We start from the raw sequence: 27,341 nt of genomic DNA, 5'->3' as shown, positions 1-27,341 counted from the left end.
ACTGCTTCCTGCTCAGGAACTATTTCGTACCACTTCGTGCATTATTTGCTCAGTAGGCATGCTACTTGTGCTCAGATTCACTTTCAGATAAGCTCACAAACACCAAATTTAGGAACAAAACAACAACAGCGGTGTCTAATGGCGACATGAAAAAAAATAAAGCTATTTTAGAACCCTCGCTTTAGCGCAGTCTTCTTATTTCTTCTTCTCATGAAAAATTCAGCTTTGTTGAGTGACGCATTTGGAGAAAGGAATAGCTTTGACTAAAGGAAAGCACTACCACAGTAAAACTTCAGCTACATCTCATAACAATTTTCCACATTAACAGCTTAAAGCAAGGACTGACGCCACAAATTAATCCCCAGTTCTGCAAACCAAGTAAGTTGATATGGTGATATGATAAAGTCAACGTGTTGAGGTTGCGATTATATGAATAATGATCAATGGTAGTGGATAAACGACGTAAAACCACTCCCCACATATTGATGTAGCGTGGTCGATCTTTACATCTGAAAAGTTAACTTGGTCAGGTTAGACCTGTACTTCCCCAGAACTCAGAGATTCTATGCTGTCTCCAAATCAGATAATACAAAGGACAAGATATGCACATTTTGTATTCAACAAAACCATCAACCAAATTGTTGCAAAAAATAAAAAATTAAAAATCATGTGATATGCAAAATGCAAAAGATAACACCTTCCCAATGGTTCTCACTTCCCTTCACAACATAAGTGCAGACAAGATGACTACAAATGTAGAGGACCATTAAGCCCAAGGAAGCAGCTGGAGAGGCATAGTCAAATGCCAGCTTCGGCAACGGTCTTGAGGCACTTAGGCAGTCCAAGCAATAAAACATTATTTCTGTTCTACCATCTAATAGATTGAGGTGAACAAGTTTCGGAATTCGCATTTAGACACTTTTTCATTTTCATTTCCCTCTCTTGTCTATCCAAAAGAAGACCTTCAGACAGCCATTTCTAGGGACAAAAAATATTTTTTGCCCAAAGAACCCAACATAGATATTGTTGCATTGAGTCGTACCATTGTCAACTGGAGCTGGATCAATATCCAAAATTCTTTCACCACAATCTACAAACAGGAAAGATGCAAAACAAAAAAGGTAAAAGTGCCAAAACCGTCATTCTGTGCTTCCTGAGTCCTGACTGACCACTGGTCAATGATTACGTGCTTGAAAGGAAAAGTAGTTTCCACTATACGTCTACAGGAGAAAAGCTACACCACCTAGCAGAAAACAAAAGAATTAAGACTATCAACATAAATTGCAAGAGAGATATATAGGGAGAACAGAGAGAGAGAGAGAGAGAGAGAGAGAGAGAGAGAGGCACCACTTTGGTTCAAGTTGTAGCTGTTTAAGGATTCCAAAGAAGCTTCAAAGATCACATGCACACTACTGAAACACAAGTTCTAGGCTCTGTTGACTCGAATCTGCTGCCCCTCAAAACGCTTCAACAGGTGGATAAAAATCAGAAGGAAAAAATAAAGAAGGAAAACTTTAGTACGGCTCAAAGCTAACATAAAAGGCAAAGAAAGTAAAAACATATCAAGGTCAAAGCTAAAAGAGAGTGTGAGAAACTAAAAACTCTATACAGGAGACATTTGATCAGAAATACTTACAGTATTGTGAAAGGAAGAAATAGCAGCCTCCACTTCTTCTTCAGAAGAAAATGAAACAAAACCAAAGCCGCTGGACTTTGAAGTACCTGGTACTCTTGAAATCTTAGCACTAAGAACCTTTCCCTTCTCAGAAAAGAAATCTCTCAGCATATCTGATGTCACTGTCTTCGCTAAATTGCCTACATAAACTTTATATTGGCTGTCAATGAAACTTGATTCTTCTGCCTGAATGTTGGACAGGTCAATAGGCTGAAGTGGCTTCTCAGTGATGTTCACCTTGATTTGTCTTCCCCCGATTTCCTGGTGTACATAAAAAAGCAAAATGCATGACCATCAACAGACCATACTTAGACCATGTAAAGGTAAATATTCTTGACATAAAAAGTGATCTCTGGTTCTTATTCAAGATCCCCACCAAGCAATGTGAATCATAAAACATTAACATAAAACTGCAGACAAAAAATCTCATGTCTGAAAGCAAGGTTGTGGAAGTATCCATACATTTAAACATCAGGTTTTTCATCATTAGTACTTTCTTCTTCCACACTAAATTGCAGGAAAGTCTTTCTTCCTCTAATAATATATACAAATATATATTAAAAATGTTCCACCAAAACTTATATAATTAATTTATCTATAAAAATGTTAGTAAATATGAACTACTAACTTAACATTTATAAAATGTGACTATTTGTGTTCTACATATCATAAAATACTAGACAAGGAAAGAAGATTAAAATAACCCTAGTAGCTAATAGCCTAATACTATTGACACAAAACGAGAAACAGATCTATGTGATACAAAACACAAACTTCTATTGCATTTATTCTCTCACAATGACTATGGAGTATGGACATAACTTCATGAAATGGTAAAACGTACACAATGTAATACAACGAATATTAACAATTGCATAAGATACCAAACTATTCAACAATGGGCAGACTTTCTTAATAAAGATGCAAGATCTCAGGTTCCATCATACAAGCAAACCCTTAAAAATGACATCTCAGTGTCATATCTATAGCAAATCGTAATGCAGGTACCAGAATTTGGAGCAATTACTAAAAAACATATGTTTCATCGACAATATCTAACGATAGAAAACTCAAATACACTTTTTGTAAGTCCACAACTTTGTAGAGAACAAGAAAGATATTTTGTCTACACATCTTTCATTTATAGAGGAATCAACCATTAAAAAGGTAACTTGTGGTTGTTGTATTGAATGCATGTGTGTGGGTGCTTGTCAGGCAGGGGGAGACGGGGAACATCATGGGAGATAGCTGTGTCAGCAAAATTAAATGAGGAAGAAAGTGAGGACCATAGTTAAAAAAGATGGTAGGCAACATTTTAAAAGGGAAGTCTTATGGTAAGGAGTGGTCTTTTCTCAAAAAGTTAGGCCAGTCAAATAGGTTGTATATGATGCAAGCGCTTCATGTTAAGCTTCCATGCTTACGTTTTCTCTGTAAAATATTTAAGCTTTTCTAGCAACCATTTCATAGTCATACTTTGGAGCATCATATCCAGTGAAACACCATTTGCATCTTGAAGCATTTAATTATGTTATCCATATGTCAAAGTGGTCACCAGAATTTTTATAGAGCTATAAGTTAAGAGCCAAATGATCAACCAATACATTACATTCAGAATATGCCAAATTATCACAAAAATATGTATCAGAACATATAGCTCACCTTTCCATCCATATTCTCAATAGCTGCATTTGCATCCTCGACTGAGGTCATAGTTAAGAATGCAAAACGGCGACTCTTTCCAGTGTATTTATCATACATAACCTGTCACCATGCATCGGGAGATTATTGAAATATATAAAATAAAATAAAACAAAACATAAGAGTCATAAAAAAATTATACAAAATAAAAGATATGAGACACTTGCTCGAGGGAGAGACCACTAAAAACTAAATTTTAGCAATGAAATGGAAATTTAACAACCCGACTGGAAGCAAGCTCATGCGTTCCCCAACTTTGTTTAAGCAATAGTATCCCACAATTAATTGGCCAACAAAATATCGATGAAAAGAGAATTGACCGTCATTATAATTACATAGTATTTGCAAGAATGTAAGAATAAATCAGATTTTTTTTTCTCCAAATATCACAGGCTTATTTTGGTCCCCATAACAACGAAACGGTAGCGACCGTTTGGAAACCCTCCTCCACTTTACAAGTAACAGTAAAGCCCAATATCTCTCCCTACAACGCCGTGCAGTCGAAAGTATTATCTTTCAGTAACAGTAACTTCACTTATTCCCAAGGAATTATAATGGATATCTACTCACGGTACGGGAGTAAGTGATGGCAAGAACGGCTTTCTAGTTTCAACATTTCCATTTAAAAGAACATACAGTTTCCAGACAATCGAAGTGGGGAACTAAATTTTACACAATCTACTTACAGCTAATCAAATAATTAGCCAGTTTAAATAATTGGTAACACCGCCGAACAAATGCATGTCATTAAACCAGGAAAGTAATTTCGATTCTATGAAGAGTCGACGCACACACTGGCCGGGTCGCTCTCGGTACTCGGTAGAGAAACTGCCAAAGATATCGTTCGCTTTACTGCTGAAGATGGCCTCAGTAAAAGATGCAATTAATCTCAATAGCAACATTTCCCTTCTAAGAATTCAGTAAAATTTATCCAAACCGAAGAAGATTTTCGTTCTAGAATTAGCCAAGTTGTTGCATCCATGAAAGCAGATTCCCATCAAACAATACCGAAAGAATTCCGCGCAACCAACACCCCCCCACTCTCCCAACCTCGCAACACCTGATCATGTATCCATCTACCAAGCAACAGAACGGGAACAAATCTGGAAGAATTGCTGACCCCAAAAAAGGGAGAAAAAAAGAACCAAATTGAAGAAAATAGAAAGAAAAAGCAGGACAACAGATCAAGAAAAGCATTCTGTCGCGAATTCTTCACCTCCGCCTTCTCAACGGAGCCGTGCTCCTGAAACAAGCGAGTGAGCTCTTCATTGTCGACATTCCTGGGAATGTTGCCGACGTAGAGCCTCCTGGCAGCCTCAGGCGATGCCAACGTCTGCTGAGCCTCCGCAACCACCCTCAGGGTCATTCCTCTTGCGGGGTTGACAGAACGAGATAGACCTCCATAGAAAACCCTCCCGCAAGAGGGGAATCTGAACATGTCTAATTGGGCCCTAAAAGAAGAGCGGTCAGAGAAGAGAGAAGGGTTTATCGACAGGGAAGAAGGGCAGAGGTTCGCCATCTCCGGCTACTGTTGTTATGGGTACCAAGAGGATTGGAGAAGGGAAGAGTGCAGGGTGGGGTTTATCCGGATGCAGCGGCATACTATTATTACTGGGTGGTTCTTAAGGGCTCATGGATCAGGGTAATCTATTGATCCATGTCTATTTTATGCGTCCGATCCATGTCCACTAAAAAGGCACGCGTATGTCCAACTTTTCTTTTCTTTTTTTTTTCTTCATTAAATTATTATTATGGAAATTTTACCTCACAAAAAATGTTTAAGGTGAAGCAACAAATTCAAGGTAGTTTTAGTGAAAATTTACTATTTTTTAACAATACAATTTTAACAATAGCATTGACTATATATATATATATATATATATATATAGGAGGTGGTATGTTTTCATCAAAAATATTACGTCAGCAGTTAGGGGCACTTAACTATGTTCATGTGGGCTTATTACAATTTTCTTTTTCGAAATTTTTATTTAAGACTAAATGAAATGTTTTTGAAAAGAATCTTCGGCACTTCCTTACAGGAAGGTGCTGGCATGAAGGTAACCAAGGGTTTTTGTAAGTTTTTGAGGCTCAAAAGAGTATGTTTGTTTATATTTGATAGAGCGTCAAACGTATTATTGAGGTTACCATACTAAGTTCCAATAATATCCTCCGTTTACAAGTTGCTCAATTTTTTTAATTTACCCCCATTATTTTTATCTCGCTTCTAATAACAAGACAAACATAGTCTCACACTCTTAAATAGCGGGAGTCTTAGACGGACTGTGTCACTGACAACCATCGCTTCTCTAACAAAACGCCTCTTATAAAAGCAAGTCATATTTTGTTAAAACCTAAATTTGATCTGAAGCTGAATCCGATCATATATTTATTTATATTTATATTTGAATCCACATTTGATTAGATGTCATTTCTTAAATTTAAATCATAATTTCTCAATTAATATCTGAGTTTTTTTGAAACAATTGAATCAAATATTCAACCCAAATCGTATGGATTAACATCCCTAACATGGCCAATCAGTCAACATCTTCTGCATGTCACGGCACCCCTGTTAACAACGAGTCATACGTAAAGGGCAGGACGCGGACTTGATGCCAGATCAAGCCGACGACTCGAATCTGCATGGCCCGGCCAGCGGTTGGAGCTCGCATTGTTTCAGATGAGATGTGATTTATAAAAGTTCAACACTAATAGTGATCTCATGTGTCTAAGTCTGCATAGCTTACTTTTTTTTTTTGCTTATAATATCTTTGGTTTATGCTTTTGTTTGCTTGTAACGGAGTACCCTTTCATTGGCTCCAGTGCATGTTGGAGATTCTTTGTTTGCGATGATCGACATTTGAATCCTTGTAAGAAGCATCAACCATCCTATGTGAGTAAAGTTGAGCTTCCTTCGAAACCTTTTTGTTTACATCGCTCTTGTGATGAATGCAATTTATGCCCATTGCAAGCGCATCCCTTAATTTCCCTGCAATCTTTGATTTTCACATACGCTCATTATTTTCAAGTTTTCTGCACACCCTTTTGCCCCTTCAGGCATACAGCGGACCAGCAATCGTTAGGCTGCACGGGCCGAAGAAAGTGAGACCATGACAACTGGTATTAGAGCCCAAGTTGATCATCTGGCACGGTGGGGCATGGGGAGCTAAGTCAATGTCGAGTATCTAAACGTTGCCTCCTATTATGTTAGTATGGCTGCAGACGAAACAAATTCAGTAGTGGAGGGAGTACAAACTCGTCAATAGAAGAAGCACGTGACGATTGGTACCAATGGAGGAATGGAAGATCGGCTGGTTGCGATTGAGATGACCACTGCCTCCAAAAGGTGTTCAAAGATCGAAGCTGCTCAGAGCTTCGAAGACTACAATATTGGGACAAACCAAAATTTGGACCTGGTGAATTCTCAGTTGGGAGAAGTTTTGGCCCGTTTAGCTGCTATAGAGGATGAGATGCAAGTCTTGAAGACGCGAAACAGGACCCTGGAGAATCGGCTTGCTAGAGGGGGTAAAGCCGAAGGCATAGGTCTCGCGCCTCATATGAAAGTCCCTGAGCCGAAGAGGTCAGTGTTCGAAATGCTAAGGAATTTGAGAATTTCCTGTATCATTTGGAAAAGTGCCTCAAGGTAAGCTAGATTTATGACGATGAGATGAAAATCACGACCACATCCACGTTCCTGACTAACGATGCCATGCTGTGGTAGTGGAAGTGGAAGAGTGATGTCGAGAGTTGCCTTTGCACTATCGACATTTGGGACGACTTCCAGCACAAAATGCATGATTATTTTCTACTAAAAGATACACAATACATGGCAAGACAACGACTTATGGAACTCAAAGTAGACCGGTTCCATCCAGGACTATGTATAAGCATTTAGAGCTACGATGCTTGAGATATCGAAAATGTCCGATGAGGATCGGCTATTCCACTTCATGAATGGATTACAGTCATGGGCTGAGCAGGAGGTCCAACGACAAGATCCTAAAGACTTGAATAGTGCCCTTGCAGTTGCTAAACACGTGGTTGATACATCAAGGAGGCCAAAGTTGAGTACAAGCCCCACAATTTCAAGAAGGGTGGAAACGACAACCACAATAGTAGTGGGTATAGCTGAAAAATAGGACCATCAGAAAAGGAGAACACTAATGCAACTATCCAGAAGAACAGTAGTGGAAGTGGACGAGATAGAAGCCTTTTCGACCAACCCTAACATTGAAGTGCTGGCATTTTAGTGGAAATCATTTTGCCTTAAAATGCTCAAATGTTGGGAGCAACTAGACCAGCTCTTCAAGACAATCCGCTTATGTTGTGCAGGGTCAGGAGGATGAAGGCCTGCATGTGGTAGCACTCCAACTCCTTAAGTGATTTAAAAGAAACAGCAAAGGTGAAAACGATAACTACTGGACACTTGTACCTAGACATCCTTGTAAACGGAAACCCACGACCGCAATGGTGGATACAGGTGCAACCCACAAGTTCGTCTCATAAGAGGAGACAAAGAGATTGGGTCTCACCCTTGAGAAGAGAGAGTTACGCATGAAGGTGATAAACTTACAGGCAAAACCCATCTGCAAAGTGGTCTGGGATGTGGTTGTGAAGATTAAGAGTTGATCGGGAAAGCCAATTTCTCAGGATGATTCGAGCTACGGAGCTCCTTAGTTTAGCAAAGATGGTCCTGATGCCGCATTTGTGAGCTATTGGTATTTTTGAAGAACGGTCCCCCTGTATGGTTCCGACATTGGCAATGAAGAAGGATACAGGCAAATTTGTGATGTTATCCACTATTCAACTGAATAAGGGCTTGAAGCATGGAGATGAAACGTACTTGGTGGTAATTAGGAAGTGTTTGAAGCCTCCTCTGGTTCGGTCCCAAAGGCGCTTGTGCGTCCCTTGAAAGAATTCACAAAAATGATGCCTGTGAAACTCTCTAGACCACTGCCACCTCAACATGAAGTGGACCATGCCATCAAATTGGTCTAAGGCACAAAATCGCTTGCCACCTTACTGGATGGGTCCTACAGAGCTAAAAGGACTTTGATGTCAGCTAGATGAAATGCTCATGAGGGATCATGAGGCCCTCCAAGGCTCCTTATGGAGTGCCTATGTTGTTTTAATTGAAACATGATGGTTCTAAGTGACTTTGTGTGGATTATCGAGGCACTGAACAAAGTGATCATAACGAACAAGTATCATTTGCCATGATAGCAGGTCTCTTTGATCAGTTGAATGGAGCTCGAGTATTCTTGAAGTTTGATATTGAATCAGGTTACTAGCAAGTTCAGATTGTAGAAGGGGATGAACCCAAAACTACATGCGTCACCCGCTATGGAGCCTACAAATTCTTGCATTTGTGTTGATGAATGCCTCTGCCACCTTCTCAATGTTTATGAATAAGATTTTCTACGAGTACTTAGACACGTTCGTAATAGTCTACCTTGACGACATTGTGGTATTTAGTAACAACTTGGGAGATCATGTGAAACATCTGCTAATGGTGTTTTGAGTGTTGAAGGAGAATGATCTTTATGTGAAGAGGGAGAAGTGCCTCTTTGGCCAAAGAGAAACATGTTTTCTTAGCCATGTTGTTGGGCATAGTCGGTTGCAAATGGATACAAAAAAGGTAAAGGCCATCAAGGAGTGGAAGCCACTAACCAAAGTTCAAGAGTTGCGGTCCTTCTTTGGATTGGCGAACTACTACCAACGGTTCATTGAAGGGTATTATCTGATTGCTACGCCCCTCATGGATTTGTTGAAGAAGAGTAAATATGGACATGGTTGAAGCCAACTCAAGATGCTTTCGATCGGCTGAAGAAGGCCTTGATGTAGGAGTCAGTACTGAAGTTGCCTTACCATTCAAAGTCATTTGAAGTTCACACAAATGCCTTTGATTATGCTATCAATAAGGTATTAATGCAGGAGGGGCACCTCATTGCTTATGAGAGCCGAACGTTAAAGGATGGAACATGGCACTACTCCGTGCATGAGCGGGAGATGACAACTATTGTACATTGTCTCTGTGCCTGGAGACATTATTTGTTAGGAGCTTAGTTTATTGTGAAACCGAACAACATGGCTACTAGCTATTTTCAGACCCAAAAAAGTCGACCCCAGAACAAACTCGTTGCAAGAATTTTTGACCAAGTTCGATTTTGTGTTGGAATACAAGGCATAAAGAACCAATGTCGTGGTAGGCACACTGAGTCGCAGTGTGGAGCTTGCAGCCGCACAGGCAAGGACCTCTGAAGCACACTTAGAGGGCAATCTCATTGAATGTGTTCACGAAGGCATGCAGCAGGACTCCACGGTGAAGTACCTAGTAGCGCTGGCTGAGAAAGGCAAGACTATGAGATTTTGGCTGTAAGATGGACTTCTTCTCACCAAGATGGATGCATATTCATGCCAAGATGGGGAAATCTTTGGTAGAATCCATTGAATGAGTGCAATGACACTTTGTACGCAGGCTATCATGGCCAGGAGCATACCCTAGCCCTCCTTGAGCGTGGCTACTATTGGCCACAAATGCAGGACAATGTGGAGACATACGTAAATACGTGTCTCATCTACCAATACGATAAGGGAGCAAATCAGAAGACTCCCAACCTCCTAGAACCTCTTCTTATTTCAGAGCATCCATGAGAAAGTCTATCCATGGACTTCATTGTGAACTATTTTCTATCTTTGTGGTTGTGGATCGATTTTCTAAGTATGCTACTTTCATCCCAACTTCAAAGGAGTCCCATGCAGAAAAGCTGGTGGAGATGTTCATAAAGAACATATTGAGGTATTGGGGCGTGCCAAAAAGCATTGTAAGCAATTGTGACGCTCGCTTCACAAGCAAGTTCTAGTGTAAAGTGTTTCGATTGCTAGGCTCAGACTTGTTGTTCAACAACCTTCAATCCACAAACAAACAGCCAGACCGAGCACATCAACGCATTGTTGAAGCAATACTTAGAACACTTTGTGAGCACAAATCAGAAAAATTAGGTGAAATTATTGAATGTAGCTCACTTTTGCTACAACTTATATAAGAGCGAGTCTTTGGGGTGTAGTCTGTTCGAAATAGCTGCTGGATAGCAACCATTGATGTCACACACTCTTGCTTTCAAAGAGAAGGAAATGCCAACCTTCACCTACCAGCTTGTTAGAAACTAACTGGAGCAGACGTAGTTAGTTAAAGCATTCTTGCCCAAAGCAGCTAAGAAGATGAAGAAGTGGGCTGACAAGAAGTGATACAGATAGTGGGAGCAGTGTTTCATGGTAGTGATGGTTCTTGGAAACGTGGGGGCTCACTTGCATTTAACAGAAGGTAATGATGCTGCTGATTTGCACCATGTCAGCTAGGGGCTGGGCTGTCTTAGGCGGATCATTCCAGCTGTTGATGGTGGGAAGGAGCTCGGATGGTTCTTATGAAATGAGGTAGGCTGTGAAGGGTGGGTTTTGGCCCTTTTGTTAATCGTGGTTCCTCTTTTTTGTCTCTGTAGTCACTAGTCTTTATTTACTGTTGACGCTCAGCATTCCTTTGAAGTTTTAATGCATTAATGTTGTAAGTATCAAACAGTGAAGGACACATAAATCCTTAAACTCCATGCAATTGCTGATAAGGATCAGCATGTATAAAGTTGTATATATGACAAAAGACTAATTTTAAAAATAAAATAAAATAGTTATCATTATTTGATTGATAACGATTTATTGTCTCAACCATATTCATAAAAACACTCACATAATGTTTTTGCTGTCAAACGCCTAAAAGGTACTCTCTTATTTGACATGTAAAACATTGTGTTTCTAATACATGTCCTTAAAATATACACATGACCTAAGTATGCTATATTATTTATTGTGGACATCATTTTCAAATTTAATGGTTCTTAGAATACGAAAATGGTGTTGTCCAACATGCAACCAGGAAATGTCATGATTTGGGATGGTCGGGGCTAATTTGTTAATGTGTGTGTATATGTATGTGTGTGTTATGGTATATTAGTATATATATGTTGTGTGTAATATATCAGTACCATAAACAATCAAGAACACTATTTTATACAAATGAAAATTATTTTTATGAAAAAATAAAGTTATCAAAACCAGACCAAGTGACTACGACGACCCAATGCATTATGAATCAACTGATTCTAAGTCGAGTCTTGAGTCACAGGGTTAAGCCAAGATTTTTATAGTAGACTTTCTTTTACGTCAGTACGGGCATTTTGATCATTTAAACTCTAAGCAGCGACTTGAATGCATGATAGGCCTTGAATGCATAATAGGCCAAACGTTCAACCTCTTTTACGCCATGTTTGGTTGGAAGGAAAGAGAGGGAAAGAGAATGAAACAACACTCGATCATTTGTTTGGTTTATTAATTAAAAAGAAAGGAAAGGAAAGAAAAACAAAAAGTTTGTTTGGTTGCAAATGGAATGAAACAAAAAAGAGGAAAAGGAAATGAAGCCCTAATGTAAATCCAATCCCTCCAAAATTGGAGGGATTTGGAATGAAAGGAAAAACATATCCCTTTTTACCATGTTTACCCTTTCCACCCGTTCGCATAAGAGATATCAGTTGATCTCGCATGGTTCTTTCTCTCTCTCCTTGCTGCTGGTCAAGACTCCGATGTGCGCTGGGCCGATCTCTCTCTCCCTTCCCGACACTGCTCGAGACTTGGATGGTATTTCACAACGTCCCCTTTACCAAAATCAAGTTTTTGTCATTTTTATGTCATCCAATTATTGCACCTTATATAAATTTTTATTATATTTATTACTATAAAATGAAATGTGAGTATGAGTGTGGTTCATCTTTTATTGAATTAGGAAATCAAATTAAAAAAATTTTATTTGAATGATGAATTTTTGAATATTGGTATTATTGTATCGAATTAGGAAATCAAATTAAAAAATTAAAAAAATTTTGTTTGAATGATGAATTTTTGAAGATTGGGGGTATTATTGTAAAGTATTAGAATCATTTCCTTTCCTTTTTATTCAAACAAAATTGTCTCCTTTTCATTTCATTTCATTCCTTTTTCATTCTCCATTCCTTCCTTTTCCTCTCTTTCCATCCCTCTCCAAACAAAACTTTAGCATTTTCTCAATCTTTGGAGGCATATTTAAAAGCTCTCTACATGCATGCATCCCTTTGGAGCCAAACAAGTTTTATGTTAGGGTAAATGGAGGAACCCATTGCCCAAGGCGGCAACCAAAATTAAGAAAAAAAAATCCCCATATAAAAAAAAGTAAATCTGAACCACTTGTAAGAAAAATAAAAAACAGAAAGGAAAAATCATCGTCTTGGTGGAGCCCAGCTGCCAATGTGGTGCTCCTATAAGTAGCGTCAAACAGCAAGGGAATTTAATATTTTTACTGGAGTTCGCGTAGAAGTATAAGCACAATGTTATTTTGTTTCATGCACACGTTTCGGATATTCAAACTTGCTCCATATCCAAACAACTCGACGTCTATTCTCCTCATTTATATTTACAAAGGAAAAACGAAAAAGCGAAAGTCAAAAGGGGACGTTGTGGTTCTTCTATCAGTTATTTATCAGAAAAAAAGAAAGAAAAGAAAAATCTTCATCATTCTCTTTCATCGTTGGTATTCTTTGATAGTACTAACAATATGTGCAGAAGTCCTCGATTTAATAGTTTAAATTCTTAATTAAGGTTTCACAGGAACCCAACAACATAACTATGGCATATATATGTGCAGGAGTCAGCTCAAGAGATGTGATGAGATGGCCACAGTGCTGTTAAAGCTGGCTTGCACCTTCTTGAGTCGGAGGTGAACTGTGCCATAGACGTAGCTGTTAGAAAGATTTTTACTCGTTAGAAACTTGTCTTGAAAAACTGAATATTTTACTTTGTCTAAGAAGAGCTCCAATGCAGCTAGGAGTCGGTTTCGAAGCCTTCAAATATATGGAAGTTAGTAACTTGATCATCCCTTGCCAATGAAAAGATTCACAGAAAATATGAGAGAGTTTAAAGTAAATGAACCAAGCGACCAGATTTGGGATGTCCAAAAGCATTATGTGAGCTGGAGCTGGGATTTGAATTTAAAACTGGATCCAGTCCAAAAACTCAAATAGAAACCCAAAATCCAAGTTCCATATCCACAATCACACTTTATATTTTGATCCAGATCCAAATCCAAACTTAACATGCAGCATGAATTTGAAAATCCGTGCTACTGATTTAAACTGTGGATCCATCAAAACGTACCATTTTATATAGCCTCATCCGAAGCTATTAAAAGCAACCATAATGTATACCCTTGATGTTCTTGAAATTTCCGTCACTTTTCAAAAATACTCTCATGTTTAATAAAGAAAATACACAAAATCCCACTTTCTCTCTCCGTGGGGCCACAACTGACGTGGTACCCGGCAAGGACAGACCCCACCTGGCCTAGTTAGACTGTACCTAGGGAGGTCAAGCCTGGCCAACCCTACCTGGCTAGGCTAGGCATGTTGCCATAATAGTCAAGCCAGGTGGACGTCTAACCCTTAGCCAACTTAATGTTGGATAATTTTGATCTTATTAGTGTAATTTAAGCGATTTGTAAGCCAATAATGACTAGATAAATTATATTTAGGAGAAAAACAATAATGCCCTTGGAACCCTTTCTTCTTTAGCTTTCTCCTATTTTATCTCCTCTACCACATCATTCCTCACCCCCTTGAGCCTTCTCTCCCCTGCTTTTGCCTTCTTCATCTCCTTTTTCAACCTTACCCTTTTCTTTATTATCTTCAACACCAAGCCTTTATTTCCAACAAGAGGAAACATTGGAAGAGCTCAGGGTTGACTTGAAGAGCGCATCTCTAGTCCGTTGAAGCTGCTGTCAAGGAGCTCCTTTTTGCCTGAAAGAGTTAAGAACCCTTATCTACGCTAAATAATTTCTCATTTATCTTAGGTATATAGATCTATTTCATTTTAGATTTTTTATATTTATACTTTTCATGCTAAGCCAATGAAGTTCTAAGAATCTTGCATGAGGTAAGGAACTTCCGTAAAAGCTCCAAGAACATGACCAATGCAAATATGGCTTTATCTCTCTTAAAAGCTCGTATTTGTAGTCTATTTTTTTACTATGGTTTTATCTCTCTTATTTTCTTTCTTTCTTTTTTCCTCTGAATTTTCCTTTTTCTTTTTTTTTTCTCTCTCACTTCTTCCTTTTCAATATCCCATTTTCCTTCTATTTTCTCTTTATTTTTCATCACTCTCTTAAAATTTATCTTTTTCTCTCATATATATATATGATTTCTTTCTTTTAAATTTCTCTCTCTTTTAAATCACTCTCTTTTTATTCACTCTCCTTTAAACAACTTTTTCTTTCCTTCTATTTTCTCTTATTTTAAGTTCCATATTTTTCATATTTTTAACATATCTCTCTTTTTCAAAATACTACAAAAAGTTCTTTCTTTATCTGTTTCAACATTATATTTTCTTCTCCTCTCTCTCTCTCTCTTGTTAGTTTGTCTCTTCAATTTCTCACTTTGATAATTCCTCTTTTGTTAATCTCTTTCTATTTCCCATAATCTCTCTTCTTCTTCTTCTTCTTCTTCTTCTTCTTCTTCTTCTTGGCTCTCTGTCTCTCTTTTTCCCTGTCTTTTGGTAATCTTGATGGCTTGTTTGAATGAACACTTTCATGGCTTGTATATTACAATGGTGAGGATCTAGAGCGGGATAGTTTTTATTTCAATTGTTTTTTAAGTTGAGACATGTCCAACACGAAAAAGCACTCAAACACGAGATGTTTTACATGTCCATATTGCATGCATGTATCATAGTTTTCAAAGCTTGAAACCACCCCTAGCCATTTTCACTTGATTTCTTTCTAGCATTTCCCATGACCCAGCTTAACTTTTAAGCAAACCATTAAGATGAGAGCTTATTCTTTGATATGGATAGAAATCAAATTTGAAATCATTTGTATGAATGTTTTTTTCTTTTTAACATTTTATATCAATTTCATAATGAGCATGCATAAACACACAAAATACAAATGGAACGATGGTTGTACCTTCTATTGAATTGTAAAGAAAATACGAGTAAACTTTATCTACATCAAGTAGAAGTCATGCTTTGCTAAATAAGCAATTAACAGATACGTTTTTCAACCACATTTTCTCAAATAAGATGAGAACTTTAATTTTTAAAGCTATTTTCAAGCACAAATTCTCTTTTACACTTGAATTCTAATAATAATGTTAGAAAAACTCAAATGATTTTAAGGTATCTTTCTTTGAACAAATTATTTTCTAAGCTATCTAAAATTTCTATATTTCAAGTTTGTTTTTATAAAATCACTTTCATACAAGAGTACTAAAATAGCCCTAAGTTTATAGTTCTACCTTGAGGTTACTGTATTTTAAATTAAACCCTATTTAAAGCACTTCAAAATTTCTCTTAACCCTATTTCAGATTTTACTAAACTCGAGAAAATAGATGCACATATGATTTAGGATAAAATTAAAGATGTTAGAATGTGTAAAAGCAAAGATGTTAGTCCTTCGTTTGATTACCTCTAATAAAGGTGTTGGGAACGATTGCACCTTGTACTGATGGGCGAATCCATTTCTTTTATTTGCCTAAAGAAAAACCTTTTTTCGATGCAAATCAAAATCTAAAATCAATTTTGAGATGCAAACATGGTGTTTTCATTAATCGATACGAAAGCTAATTTCATGCAAAGCTAGTCCAGATCAATTTCATAGGACATGTAGATTTCAGTTATTTTTCCTCATGAGCAAGTACTAAAAAGTTCTATTGTTAATGAACTGAAAAAACAATGAAATGTTCATGCTTAGTGCTAAATGAGCAAGAGCATGCATCATACTAATAAAAATGTTTGATTGCAAGCTTGTCATATTATATATGAAAATGACATTAAATAATAATGTGAACTAGCCTACATTCTATCATAAAACTACAATTATGATGCATACATCACATAATCATTATTAAAAACTACCTTAAAAAATAATATAGCATCTAGACACTTATAACTTCATCAATATGATTTGTTATTATATCTTTGGGAATAATATTAGTGCATCAAACTCATATTTTGTTGTTTACTTTCATGATCATTTTTAAGTTGTGTGAATTCACGATCAACAAGTTATCTGCTAAATTATAGTGCGTAGATTCTTCTCTATTATAAAATTATGAAGAATACTGCTTACTTATTTTCTTGTGTATCAATCAAATATTGTATGCGATTTTTAGAATTGAAAATCTTGTCTTGAGCAAACCAAACACATATTATACTTTATTACATAGTGATTAATGTTTGTAATTGCCATTTTTTTAACTTTGTTATGCAACAAAAACATCATATTGGAACGAATGAAACCGATACTAGCAATAAAGAGTTAAAAACCTATAGTTAGGATATCCAACATCAACAATATAATATTTCCTAAAAAGATGGAAAGTGCATTTAGATTTTTTTCTGTCGATTAAGATCTTATCTTCCTTTATGGTTTTTGTGAAGGATCATGTGCATCATCTATTATATTATTTAATATCTTAGCATAAGTTAAAATATGAGTACATGCATATGTCTGTGCTATTTTTTAAAAGAATGTTTTCATCATTGTCACATCGTATATTTATAATATATGAAAAGTTTAGTTTACAAAATAAAATTAATTTATCTGATTCTCTTAAATGCTAAAAAATATACCAGACTCCGTTAAATCATGCTTTATAGTTAGTCAAAGCATAACAACTTTTTTCAATTGTTACTCATGTAAATTATTATGATAGCTATTTTGTGTTAGAAATTATCATTTCTTGTATATGCATTATTATTTTTTCTGATGTTAGTCAATAATTAAAATATTTACAAGTTTGATGAACACATAACCAAATGAGCATGAACCCAACAACCTTCATAAAGTTAGTGATGGTGCAAATGTTATAGTAGAATAGATGAAATATATAGCATGTATATGATAAAACAAAATTAACTTAAACATGTACATTGAAAATACTAAACATATTTATTATCCACCAATGTTACTATACAATCACTTACTCATCAATTTTATTGGAATACAGAAAAATATGATAGTTTATTATGGATCTTACATAAATATGGTGTATCTCAAACAAGTAGACTAATCAATTTTGCTATTTTTTGATAGTCAAGCCAGTTGGGTAAAGGCAAACACGTGAAGGATAATTTAGTGTGAAAATATCACGGAGTGTTAAAAGGTGCAACCAGGAAGGAGGCAAAAAAAATAATATGAAGATTGAAATATGTGGCAGAAAATATACATTAGAAGAAATTAAAATTTAAAATTAAAAGTATGTTGAAGTTTGAGCACCATGAATAAAATATAAATATAGTATGATAAGAATAGCGGTGGGTAAACATAAAAAAGTACAAAAAAGTTGTTTATGAAAATTTTATTAGCATGCAATAGAAATTTGGGTTAATTAAACTATTATGATTGATTATATGAATGTAAACCAATACCCACCAAAAGAAATTCCATCTATTAACTACATTAGGTGATGAATCGCAACCCACCTTCACCATTAACAAGAACAAGACTCATAAGAAGGTCATCAAAAGTTGTGCTTATTTATGAGATGCGAGCAGTCTACTCCACAAGTTGAATGATGTCAGACCATTTGTTATACTAGTAACATGGTGTTCTGAACTCTTAAGAAATGATAACATTAATTCACCTTCTTGTTTGGGAGGCATTGAGCTTGCATTATACGTACAACATACAACTATGTTCCTCTATTTGATATTGTTGAGAACTAAGTGGTTGTGTAGCACAATTGGCAGATAGATCATTTTCATTGTATATGTTGAAGTTACTTTTATCTTAACAGACACATGCAGTTTGATGCTTTCATCTATTATATCATGTCTACAAACGTTTCAGTGAGAATTTTATATTATTAAAAAATGTGAGATGAGTTATCTTATATATTGTGCTTTATTGTTATTTTATAACTTCTTATGTAGATTGAGTTAATATATTTTTTATTCTGTCTTATATATGCTCATTTATAACATCGCTAACTTCATGTAGGTTGAGTCTACACTGAATTTTTTGTGTGCTTATCAAAGTTATAAATCTTTTTAATCATTGACTTCTCTTATGTAATACTAGAAATAAGAATGCTTGTGCAAGAAATGAATGATGGTTATCATAATTATGTGCATGATGCAACAAAGGCATTGGGGCATTGTTCACCACAATAGAAATGTCAATCAATAATTTGTTGACTGCATTTACGATCATCCACTAATGTTTTTGACATCCTATTTATGGAATGAGAAGCCTATGCAAGGTTGTGCTAAGTCTTTTGAGTCAGAGGGTTACTAGTTGGTTTACATCAACTATTAATGAAAGAACAAGTTATATTTTTTTGCTAACCAGGAGTTCATGAAATTGATGAATTCAATTGTTTTCAACATTCTGAAGAAACAATTAAGAGTTTAATTTAGCTTTGCAAGAAATAGTTTTCATTTACTATAAATATATGAGAATGGCGATGAAAATAAACCACTAACACTTATAAAAATAATGCTTATAGTGATAGTTTAAGATATTTAAACACTCAAATTGTGTTTTTCACATATAGTATTTTTTTTATGGTAGTAATGTTTGACTTTTTTGGGTGATGATAGGATTATCTGAGCCTCAGGGCACTAGAAAAAGACTGATAATTCAACATATCTGAGAAGAAAGAATCAATGTAGTTGAAAGAAAAACTTTTTTTTATCTCAAAATGTCTTTGCCATTGGTCTCCATGAGCGATTATACTATGTCTTTGCTAGTTCATGAGACAGTTCAACATATGTAAATGTATTATATAGTGCATTAAATTATGCACACAATAATTAAGAAATACCTTATATTTATTACTAAATATTAATTGTGAATAATGTATAAGTTATTATTTATAGCTACTAACACAAATTTCTTTTTTATCGAGAAAAATTCTTACCTTGTTGATGTTGGATGTCCTTGCATTGCAGGAATCTTGATCTGTTGCATAACCAATATAAAACAAAGAAGAGTTATTTAATTATAGTCCTTCATCTCTATGTAGTATAATAGAACACATATTTAGTCTTGCTAAGGAAAAGATTTCCTATTCTAAAATATAATATGACTAATTGACACTTAAAGTAAATACTGTACAAATAGGCGTTCTCCATGACTTTATATTGTAGAACAATACAAATACATTGTACTTCACAAATGAACTTAATGATAATGAATTCGCTACACAAAGCTACAATAAAAATATGGGGAACGATTAGTGTAGAAGAACGTACGTTGGTACTTTTATATGATCTTTTTAAGGTGGTTTTTAAATGAATTAATACATGCATAATTATCATAATTTCATTATACAAAGTGAAGTTAGTTCAGATTATTGTTGGTATGTAATGTTTATATGCCAGACATGCAATTCAATAATTCATACACTATCTCTTATGCTTTCAGACTCGCTTATGATAGTGTCATTCTCATGCAGGATTTGGCAGGATAGCAATCTTGAGCATTTTTGTTAGTAGCATGGATGGACCTAATCATCGGGAAGTAAGCAAGATTTTCCATCATTTATTAAGTTCATTAGCCAAATGAATTTTCAGTATTTTCTCACAGTGAGAAACAAAGGATATCAACATGTTCGAATGATGATTTGTAGGTGGTCAAGAAAAGCACTGCATGAATATTAACTTCCTAGTGTGTTAACTGAAACACCAAATTACACCTTCATCATATTAAATGGTCTTAAATTTAACCATGGAAATTGCTGGCATGAAAATTGTAAGATTGGATAAGAAAATATATTGCATGGTCATGTTTATATGGTAAGTTATTAATATTGCCATTTGTACTATACATTTCATTGACGATATTTCTATACCTAGACTACTCCACTACCTAGTCCGCCGATTCAGAATTGTAGCAAACTGGTTGCTCCATTCTACCTGGAAACTGAAGTAGCCCTTGCCCAAGAAGAGAGTACTCGTGGACATAGTTAACAGAACTGGAAGTTGTTAAAAAGTCAAGATGGAAAGCAACAACGCGCACACACAGCGAGAGGGAGAAAGAATTGATCAACAGTAAGACCCAAATTAGTGCTTTTCCCAGCAATAATGCTATTATTGCCTGCATCATCCAGAGACATATTTACAGTAAGGCTTAAGGTAAACATGCCAGCATCTGGATTCTACTATAAGGTAAGGTAAGCAAAGAAACATGGATTTTGACACTATAACCTTTGCTTCATCAATCAATACAACTCAAGGACAAAACATGTCCAGAAATATTACAAACAAGTGTAGACCGAAAGCAATCTTGAATATAAGACCAAAAAAAGTGAGAAGATCGAAGGAAATGAAAAGCTAAATTTACAAGCTCCCAAGCAAAAACCAGCTTTCGCAATTTCCTGCACATCAATCTCCTTGTAGACAGTAGAGCTGCCGAATATTTCCAGAAGCTGCAAATCAAAAAAGACAACACATGCTTTAGATAGACCCAAACATTATGTCTACAGCATGTTGTGCTTAAAATTACACAAAACACATACATTACATTTCTTCTATACAGAAATATTTTGACATGCACAGTGCAAAAATTTCTTAAGCTCCCAGGAAAAAAAATCCATGTGAAACCAGGTTGGTCCAAGCCACCTTCAAAGAAACTTGAGACCAACCGTTTGCAGGGACTACTTATTAAGACCCTTGAACAGGTTGGCATTGACTGGACTTTCAATTTTCAATTTTTTCTAACAAGCATCATAGAGATATCAGTCAACTATACAGACACTTTTGCCTTCCCCGTAACATAGGATGAACCTATGTTAAGGAATAGAAGCTTTTCATGTCACTGTGGTTCCACAGTTCCGGCCGGCAACCAGTCACACAACCACACAAAGCCCTTCTGAACCACCATAACCCAAAATTAGGCCATCAGGTTTCATTAACTATGACTCTTCAGCATATATACCAGCCGCTAGTTTAAGACAGGCCAGTTGATAACTAACTCAATCAACTAGGCAGACTAGTCAGTCTACTAGTTGGGATTTTGACAACTTAGCCTACAGACCCATCCCTCGGCAAGGCTGTAATTTTGACTACATAGCCTGCAGAATTTCTATTCATATCAATCAATTGATCGATCAATCTCTCTGTAACACTCTGGGCTGACTACCTGTTGAAACTTTCAAGCAAAACAAATTAAACAATACATTGATGCCAAACTATTGACAATGCACTATTGCAAAATTTCTGTAAGCCTACAATATCCATACGTATCCCACTTTTTTTGCATCATATTGGAGAATTTTAGACCTGGCCATTTACCCACCTCACCGCGCACACCCCCCCCCCCCCCAACCTCCTCCTTGGAAGCAGAATTATCAATTTACATTGTTTTGGCTATTCTTTGGTGTGTGGGAAAATGATATGGTTGCATAGCTTCGCATCAACAATTGGCCGACAAGTTTATAAATTCTCCTCAGCTGTTACACTGTTTTGTTGGCTATTCTTTGTGTGGAAAAATAACATGGTTCCATATAAGCAAGCTTTGCATCACTAATTTCCTGACAGGTTAATAACTTCACGATGAACCCGATGCTGACAACCATCTCATGAGAATTAAGCCTGACAATTTAATGTGCATGGTGTGCATTAGTTCTTCCATTATTATGGACTGAGTAATTCTTTTTTAATTGAAAAATGCATGTTCAGTATGTTTTTCAACAATTTATACATGTTATCGATTTCCTGTTCCATTAGGGGACTGCCTATACCATATAGCATCACCAAGTGCTGCCAAGTCAGCATGTGGTGATTTTGACTACATAATATATAATTACTCTAACTCCTCCCATATATGGGATGTTAGGCCATAAAAAAAATGAAGAAAAGATAAAAACAACATACATTCATATGTTTCATGGTCTTAAAGAACTCAAACCCCATGGCAAATTTGAAGTTTGCATCACATAAAAAAAAAATCTCTACATGAAGAACCTATTGAAAAACATGCTAAAAACAGAGGATGGAAAAGGATAGTACAGTAAAGCCAATCCTTGAAGTACACGTGCAGGGCATTTGCTAGCTCCCTTTTCCGGCTGTCTTCAAGTTGGGCATTTCTTAAGGATTGTTTGATATCATCCAGAACAAGAAACTGAGAAAGAAAGGTTCACAAATTAGCAACATATGAACATAATAATTTAAAACACCATGAGAGCATAAACTTTAAAGCACGAAATGGCAATATAGAGCATGGCATAGTATTGACATGGTATTTTCTTTTCATCATTATTTCTGTTTGGTTAAATCATTTAAAAGAAATTTGGAGCAACAGTAACAATATCTAGTTTAGCTCCTTGAGAAGAAAAACAGGATGAATGTTGAAGAAAATGGTGGAATTTTCTGAAATATCCAAAAGCAGCTGAGTTTTTCAATCATTTCAAGATTTCTCCAAATTATTCAATTTGGTCAACAACTAGATCTTTCTTTCAACACTCAAGTCTCAGTACAGAGAAACTAATTGACGAAACAACCTGAAAACTCAGGCATGCATTAGCACACTCTCAGAATAATAGTGAGTATGAAGGAATGAAATAAGAAAAATTTGGCAGAGAAGAATGACTCTTCCCAGGCATGCATTCCCTACTTTCTTTTCTCTCTCTCTCTCTCTCTCTCTCTCTGTGTGTGTGTGTGTGTGTGTGTGTGCACGGGTGCAACGATGCACGTGCATCAGTTGTGTTTCAATGAGCAAAATCAAACAAAGCTAAGCAAGCATAGTCAGACAACAAATAAGTTTACCTTTTTCTTCTGTGATGCTAAATAAATATCTGGCAGTGGAAACGGATTTTGCTTTGTAGATTGTGGCAACTCACCTTCAAACCATCTAGGAATCTGAAAGAAGTTGAAAAAATGAATATACTAAGTTACTAACAAATCAGATAGTTCCAATCACACAGAAAAGAAACCAAAAATTTTAATGTAAAAAAAGAGACAGAATTCAGGATTAAATAGAGATCAGACTAGACTTTATGTCCATGGAAACTCCTGGGTTTGAACAGATCAAGCATGCCTTGACATAATTTAATATTGATTATGATGTGTATTTTACAATATAGACCAAAACTGCAACTTCTAATAGGTGAACAGTCATGAGATATAAAATTAATACATTTGTAAGTGTCATTCTTAAGAAGGTTTCTGTTTATGGGATGGTTGAATGCAATGTTATCTGTATCGTACGATATGTATCGTCCGCATCAACATAAACGATACGATACGAGTTACACACATCGCACGCGTATCGCCCGTATCGCACGGTACGGGCACCGCACCGTACGATACGGGCGATACACCCACGTATCGTACGAAACGGGGTTAAAATGAAAAAGGGGCACGACAACCCCTTTTTTGCGTCTTCTTTTTAAAACCAACGCTCCTCTCTCTCTCTCTTCTATTGTTTCTAAACACTGCAAGAGACGTTGGAAGGAGAGATTTTCTCCATTTGCATGAAGATTTGCCAGTGAAGTCGTTTTATTTCTTATTGTGGGGAGTCTTGGGATGGTGGGAAGCTTGGAGAAAGAGGGTTTTTTGGTTTCTAACACCAAGAAGGTAAGAAATAACTCATTTTTGTCGTTCAATCATTCATTTCTCTTATTTCTTGCATTTATTTGTATGTTTTTACTTGTTTTGTGAAGATATAATGTCGGATCCTGCATGGCAGTGGTGTAAAAGGGTGAATTCTAAAGATAGGTTAAGAGTTAAGTGCAATTATTGTAAGCAAATCATATCAGGAGGGATCTCTCGCTTTAAAAACCATATAGCTGGTACACACAACGATGTGGCTGCTTGCAATGGCTCTCATGAGAACCCGTTGCCAGCATATGTAAAGCACCAGTGTATGGAGCTTCTTAATGCAGTGAAAGCAAATAGAATTGAAAAAGAAATACAAGATGCAGAGGAAGGATATGGGGACCCACATGCACAGGAAGAAAGTGAAGGTGAAGACGTTGAGCTTGAAGAAGAACATGTTGGTGTCAGTTTGGGAACAACTAAAGGGAAAAACATTATGCATACAGGCGGTTCTTCAACTGCAACCAAAAAAAGAAGAGGTGCAAGTGCAAGTGCAAGTACAGGTTTACAAGGATGTGGCAGGAGTGGGGGTCGTACTGGTGTTGGTAGAGTACCTACTATGAAGTCAAGTAATATGTCTGGTTCGATAAAGAATTTTTTTCCCAATTATACTGTTGTTGGTGCTCAGCCTGAGATTCGTACAGCCATGTGTTCAAAAAATATTGTTGAAGCAGCAGATGAAACCATAGGAAGGTGGTTCTATGACACATCCATTTCTTTCAATGCAGCAAACTCTTTTCATTTTCAGGCTATAGCAGATGTGATTGCTACTATAGGTCGAGGGTATAAAATGCCCTCTTTTCATAAATTGCGAGGTAAAATTCTCAACAATGTAGTTAGAGATGAAGGCATATTGTGATGAACTGAAATTGAGATAGAAAGCTACAAGATGCAGTGTAACGGTAGATGGGTGGACAGACATCAAGAACAAAACACATTGGCAAACTTCTTTGTATATTGCCCTCTTGGTACTATGTTCTTAAAATCCGTTGATTTGTTTGATACTCCTAAGACTGTTGATGTGTTGTTTGAGCTTTTTGATAAAGTTATATAAGAAGTTGGGCCTGAAAATGTCGTGCAATTTATCACTGATAATGCAGCAAACTATAAAGCTGCAGGTGAAATGTTAGCAGCACGATATAGGACATTTTATTGGAGTCCATGTGCTGCTCACTGTGTAAATTTTATGCTTCAGGATCTTGGTGAAAGAGATGATATGAAGTTGACAGTTCAAAGATGCCAAGAAATCACGAAGTTTATTTATAATCATGCTTATGTCTTGAATTTGATGAGGAAATTCACAAATGGGGCTGAATTGATTCGACCTGCACAAACACGGTTTGCTACAAATGTTTTGACTGTGCAAGGTATAGTCAAGCAAAGAACTCCTCTCAGGCAGATGTTTTCAAGTGATGATTGGGCTGCATATCCACATTCCTATAAAAAAAGGCTATGACAGTTGTGGATTTGTGTACCTCTAGTGAATCATGTGTGCACTTATTGAAGATTTGTGTACCTCTAGTGAAAGTCCTCAGATTAGTTGATAGTAAAGATAGGCCTTCTATTGGATATTTGGACAGTCTATTGGATATTTGGACAAAGCCAAGGAGGCCATTAGAGATAATATGAAGGGAAAAAAGAATTAATACATGCCTATATAGAAGATTATAGATGAAAGGTGGTCTGGACAACTTCATCGTCCACTTCATGCAGCAGCCTACTGCATAAATCTTGCTATTAGATATCTTCTCACTTTTAAGAAGGACAAAGAAGTCGAGTATGGCATGTTGGATTGTGTTGAGGTATTAGTAAGTGATTATAACGAACAAGACGCTATCCATATGTCGATCAACAAATATGATATGGCTTCTAGTAGCATGGGGAGAGACACAACAATTTGATGCAGGTCAACTATGCGTCCAGGTATTAGAAAAAGAGACTTTATACTTTTTGGTTTATTTTATTTGTTCTTTAGCTTCTACCTTCTCATATATTTATTCTATCTCATTTTTACTTTCCATCTGTTATTAGATTTGTGGTGGGAAAGGTTTGGGCCTGATTGCCCAGAATTAAGGAAGCTTGCAATTAGAATCCTCAACCAAACATGTAGTGCAACTGGATGTGAAAGAAATTGGAGTGTATTTCAGTACATCCACAGTAAGAAGAGGAATAGGTTGGAACATAAAAGGTTGAATGACCTTGTTTACGTTCGTTATAATATGAAGTTGAGACAAAGGTAAACATTTGTTATGCAAAATAGCAAATTCTAATGTATATTTTAATTTCTAACATTTTGTTAATTTGTTCTTTTGTTAGGCAATTAGAAACAACATCTACGAGGAAACATCACACTCAATATGATCCTATCAACATTGACCATTTTGATATATTAGATTCTTGGGTTGAAGAAGAACAATCTGTAATACTTGATGACCTTGAGGACGATCTTGATTTTTTGAACCTTGAAGGAGTAGCAGAGATTATTAAAGGAGAGGCTGGAGAGCAATGGAATGTTGGTGACATTCCATTTCCAACAGAGGGGATAGAAGAAATTAATGAAGAAAATGAAGATGATCATGAAGATGATGATGATGGAAATGACGATTGACGAGGATTGTTGTTGTCAAAACTTGAATTGAATGAATCATGATTGATAACTATATGTTTTCACTTTTGAACTTATGAATTGTGATATAATCGAATTCTGTTCAGCTGCTTATTATGTTATTTTGAATGTCTGATTTCTTATTTTGGAATGTGTTGTTCATAGTTCATAGTTCATAATTCATACTTCATAGTTCATACTTCATAATCATATACATGAATGATGAATGTTCCTTTAAATACATTTTTCTTGATTTTTTCTGATTTTTACTTATTTTTCAGATTTTTTTTTGGAATTTTTATGATTTTTTGGAATGTTTTATGATTTTTTAATATTTTTTAAAAATTAAAAAATTAATTTTACGATACGTTTAGGATATGTTACGATACGGCGTATAGGTCGGCCCGACCGATACGCGATACGCTACACCAGTGATAACATTGGTTGAATGTCTCCAAAAACAATGAGCAAGATGTAGCAAAACATGGATAGTGAAGCATTTGAACTAGAGTTTGGGTTGGCCGTACATTTTACATTAGCTTCCATGCTTAGTTGTAAAGGTGTCGCCTAGGTCCACATCCCACGCCTAAGTCCATCACTTAGGCATGGGGTTTGGGTTTGGCACCTAGGCTGGACTAGGCGTGTTGGCGCCTAGTCTATTTGGAAGTTTGGGTGACTTTAGCCTCTGATAC

At 36.2% G+C, this 27,341-nt stretch overlaps 2 protein-coding genes across 3 annotated transcripts in view; both read right to left on the bottom strand.

Annotated features, from left to right (window-relative positions):
• Nucleotides 1-587: 587 nt before the first annotated feature.
• On the bottom strand, nt 588-4,963 carry LOC116255825 (30S ribosomal protein 2, chloroplastic). 2 transcript variants are annotated; one of them, XM_031631862.2, is made up of 5 exons: nt 4,590-4,963; nt 3,335-3,436; nt 1,637-1,936; nt 1,348-1,465; nt 588-1,243 (listed from the first exon to the last, which is right to left on the bottom strand). In XM_031631862.2, the coding sequence occupies exons 1-4, from the start codon at nt 4,890-4,892 to the stop codon at nt 1,427-1,429; spliced, it is 744 nt and encodes a 247-aa protein (XP_031487722.1). In that variant the 5' UTR covers nt 4,893-4,963; the 3' UTR covers nt 588-1,243; nt 1,348-1,426. The 2 variants fall into 2 exon arrangements, with proteins under 2 accessions (XP_031487722.1, XP_031487723.1); XM_031631863.2 differs by having other exon boundaries at nt 1,351-1,465.
• Nucleotides 4,964-20,499: 15,536 nt separating this feature from the next.
• LOC116256722 (uncharacterized) overlaps nt 20,500-27,341 on the bottom strand; it is a 30,163-nt gene continuing 23,321 nt past the window's right edge. Inside the window, exons 7-9 of the mRNA XM_031633170.2 lie at nt 23,214-23,306; nt 22,458-22,569; nt 20,500-20,875 (exon numbers count right to left, since the gene is read on the bottom strand). Of these exons, the coding sequence (XP_031489030.1) occupies nt 20,832-20,875; nt 22,458-22,569; nt 23,214-23,306 (249 nt within the window). The 3' untranslated portion in view covers nt 20,500-20,831. The remainder of the gene's footprint in view (nt 20,876-22,457; nt 22,570-23,213; nt 23,307-27,341) is intronic.

Source organism: Nymphaea colorata, chromosome 6 (assembly GCF_008831285.2).
Source record: "Nymphaea colorata isolate Beijing-Zhang1983 chromosome 6, ASM883128v2, whole genome shotgun sequence".
Taxonomy (NCBI): Eukaryota; Viridiplantae; Streptophyta; class Magnoliopsida; order Nymphaeales; family Nymphaeaceae; genus Nymphaea; species Nymphaea colorata.
Note: the sequence above shows the minus strand (reverse complement) of the source record. Positions and strands in the feature narration are given on the sequence as shown.

Excerpts from the sequence above, each read along its gene's own strand:
- LOC116255825 (XM_031631862.2), bottom strand. The coding sequence starts at position 4,892 with ATGGCGAACCTCTGCCCTTCTTCCCTGTCGATAAACCCTTCTCTCTTC. Across the intron at positions 1,937-3,334 it reads TTGAGAATATGGATGGAAAG|GAAATCGGGGGAAGACAAAT; the intron begins GTGAGCTATATG and ends TATGTACACCAG. Across the intron at positions 1,466-1,636 it reads TTTCTTCCTTTCACAATACT|CGTTTTGAGGGGCAGCAGAT; the intron begins GTAAGTATTTCT and ends CACCTGTTGAAG.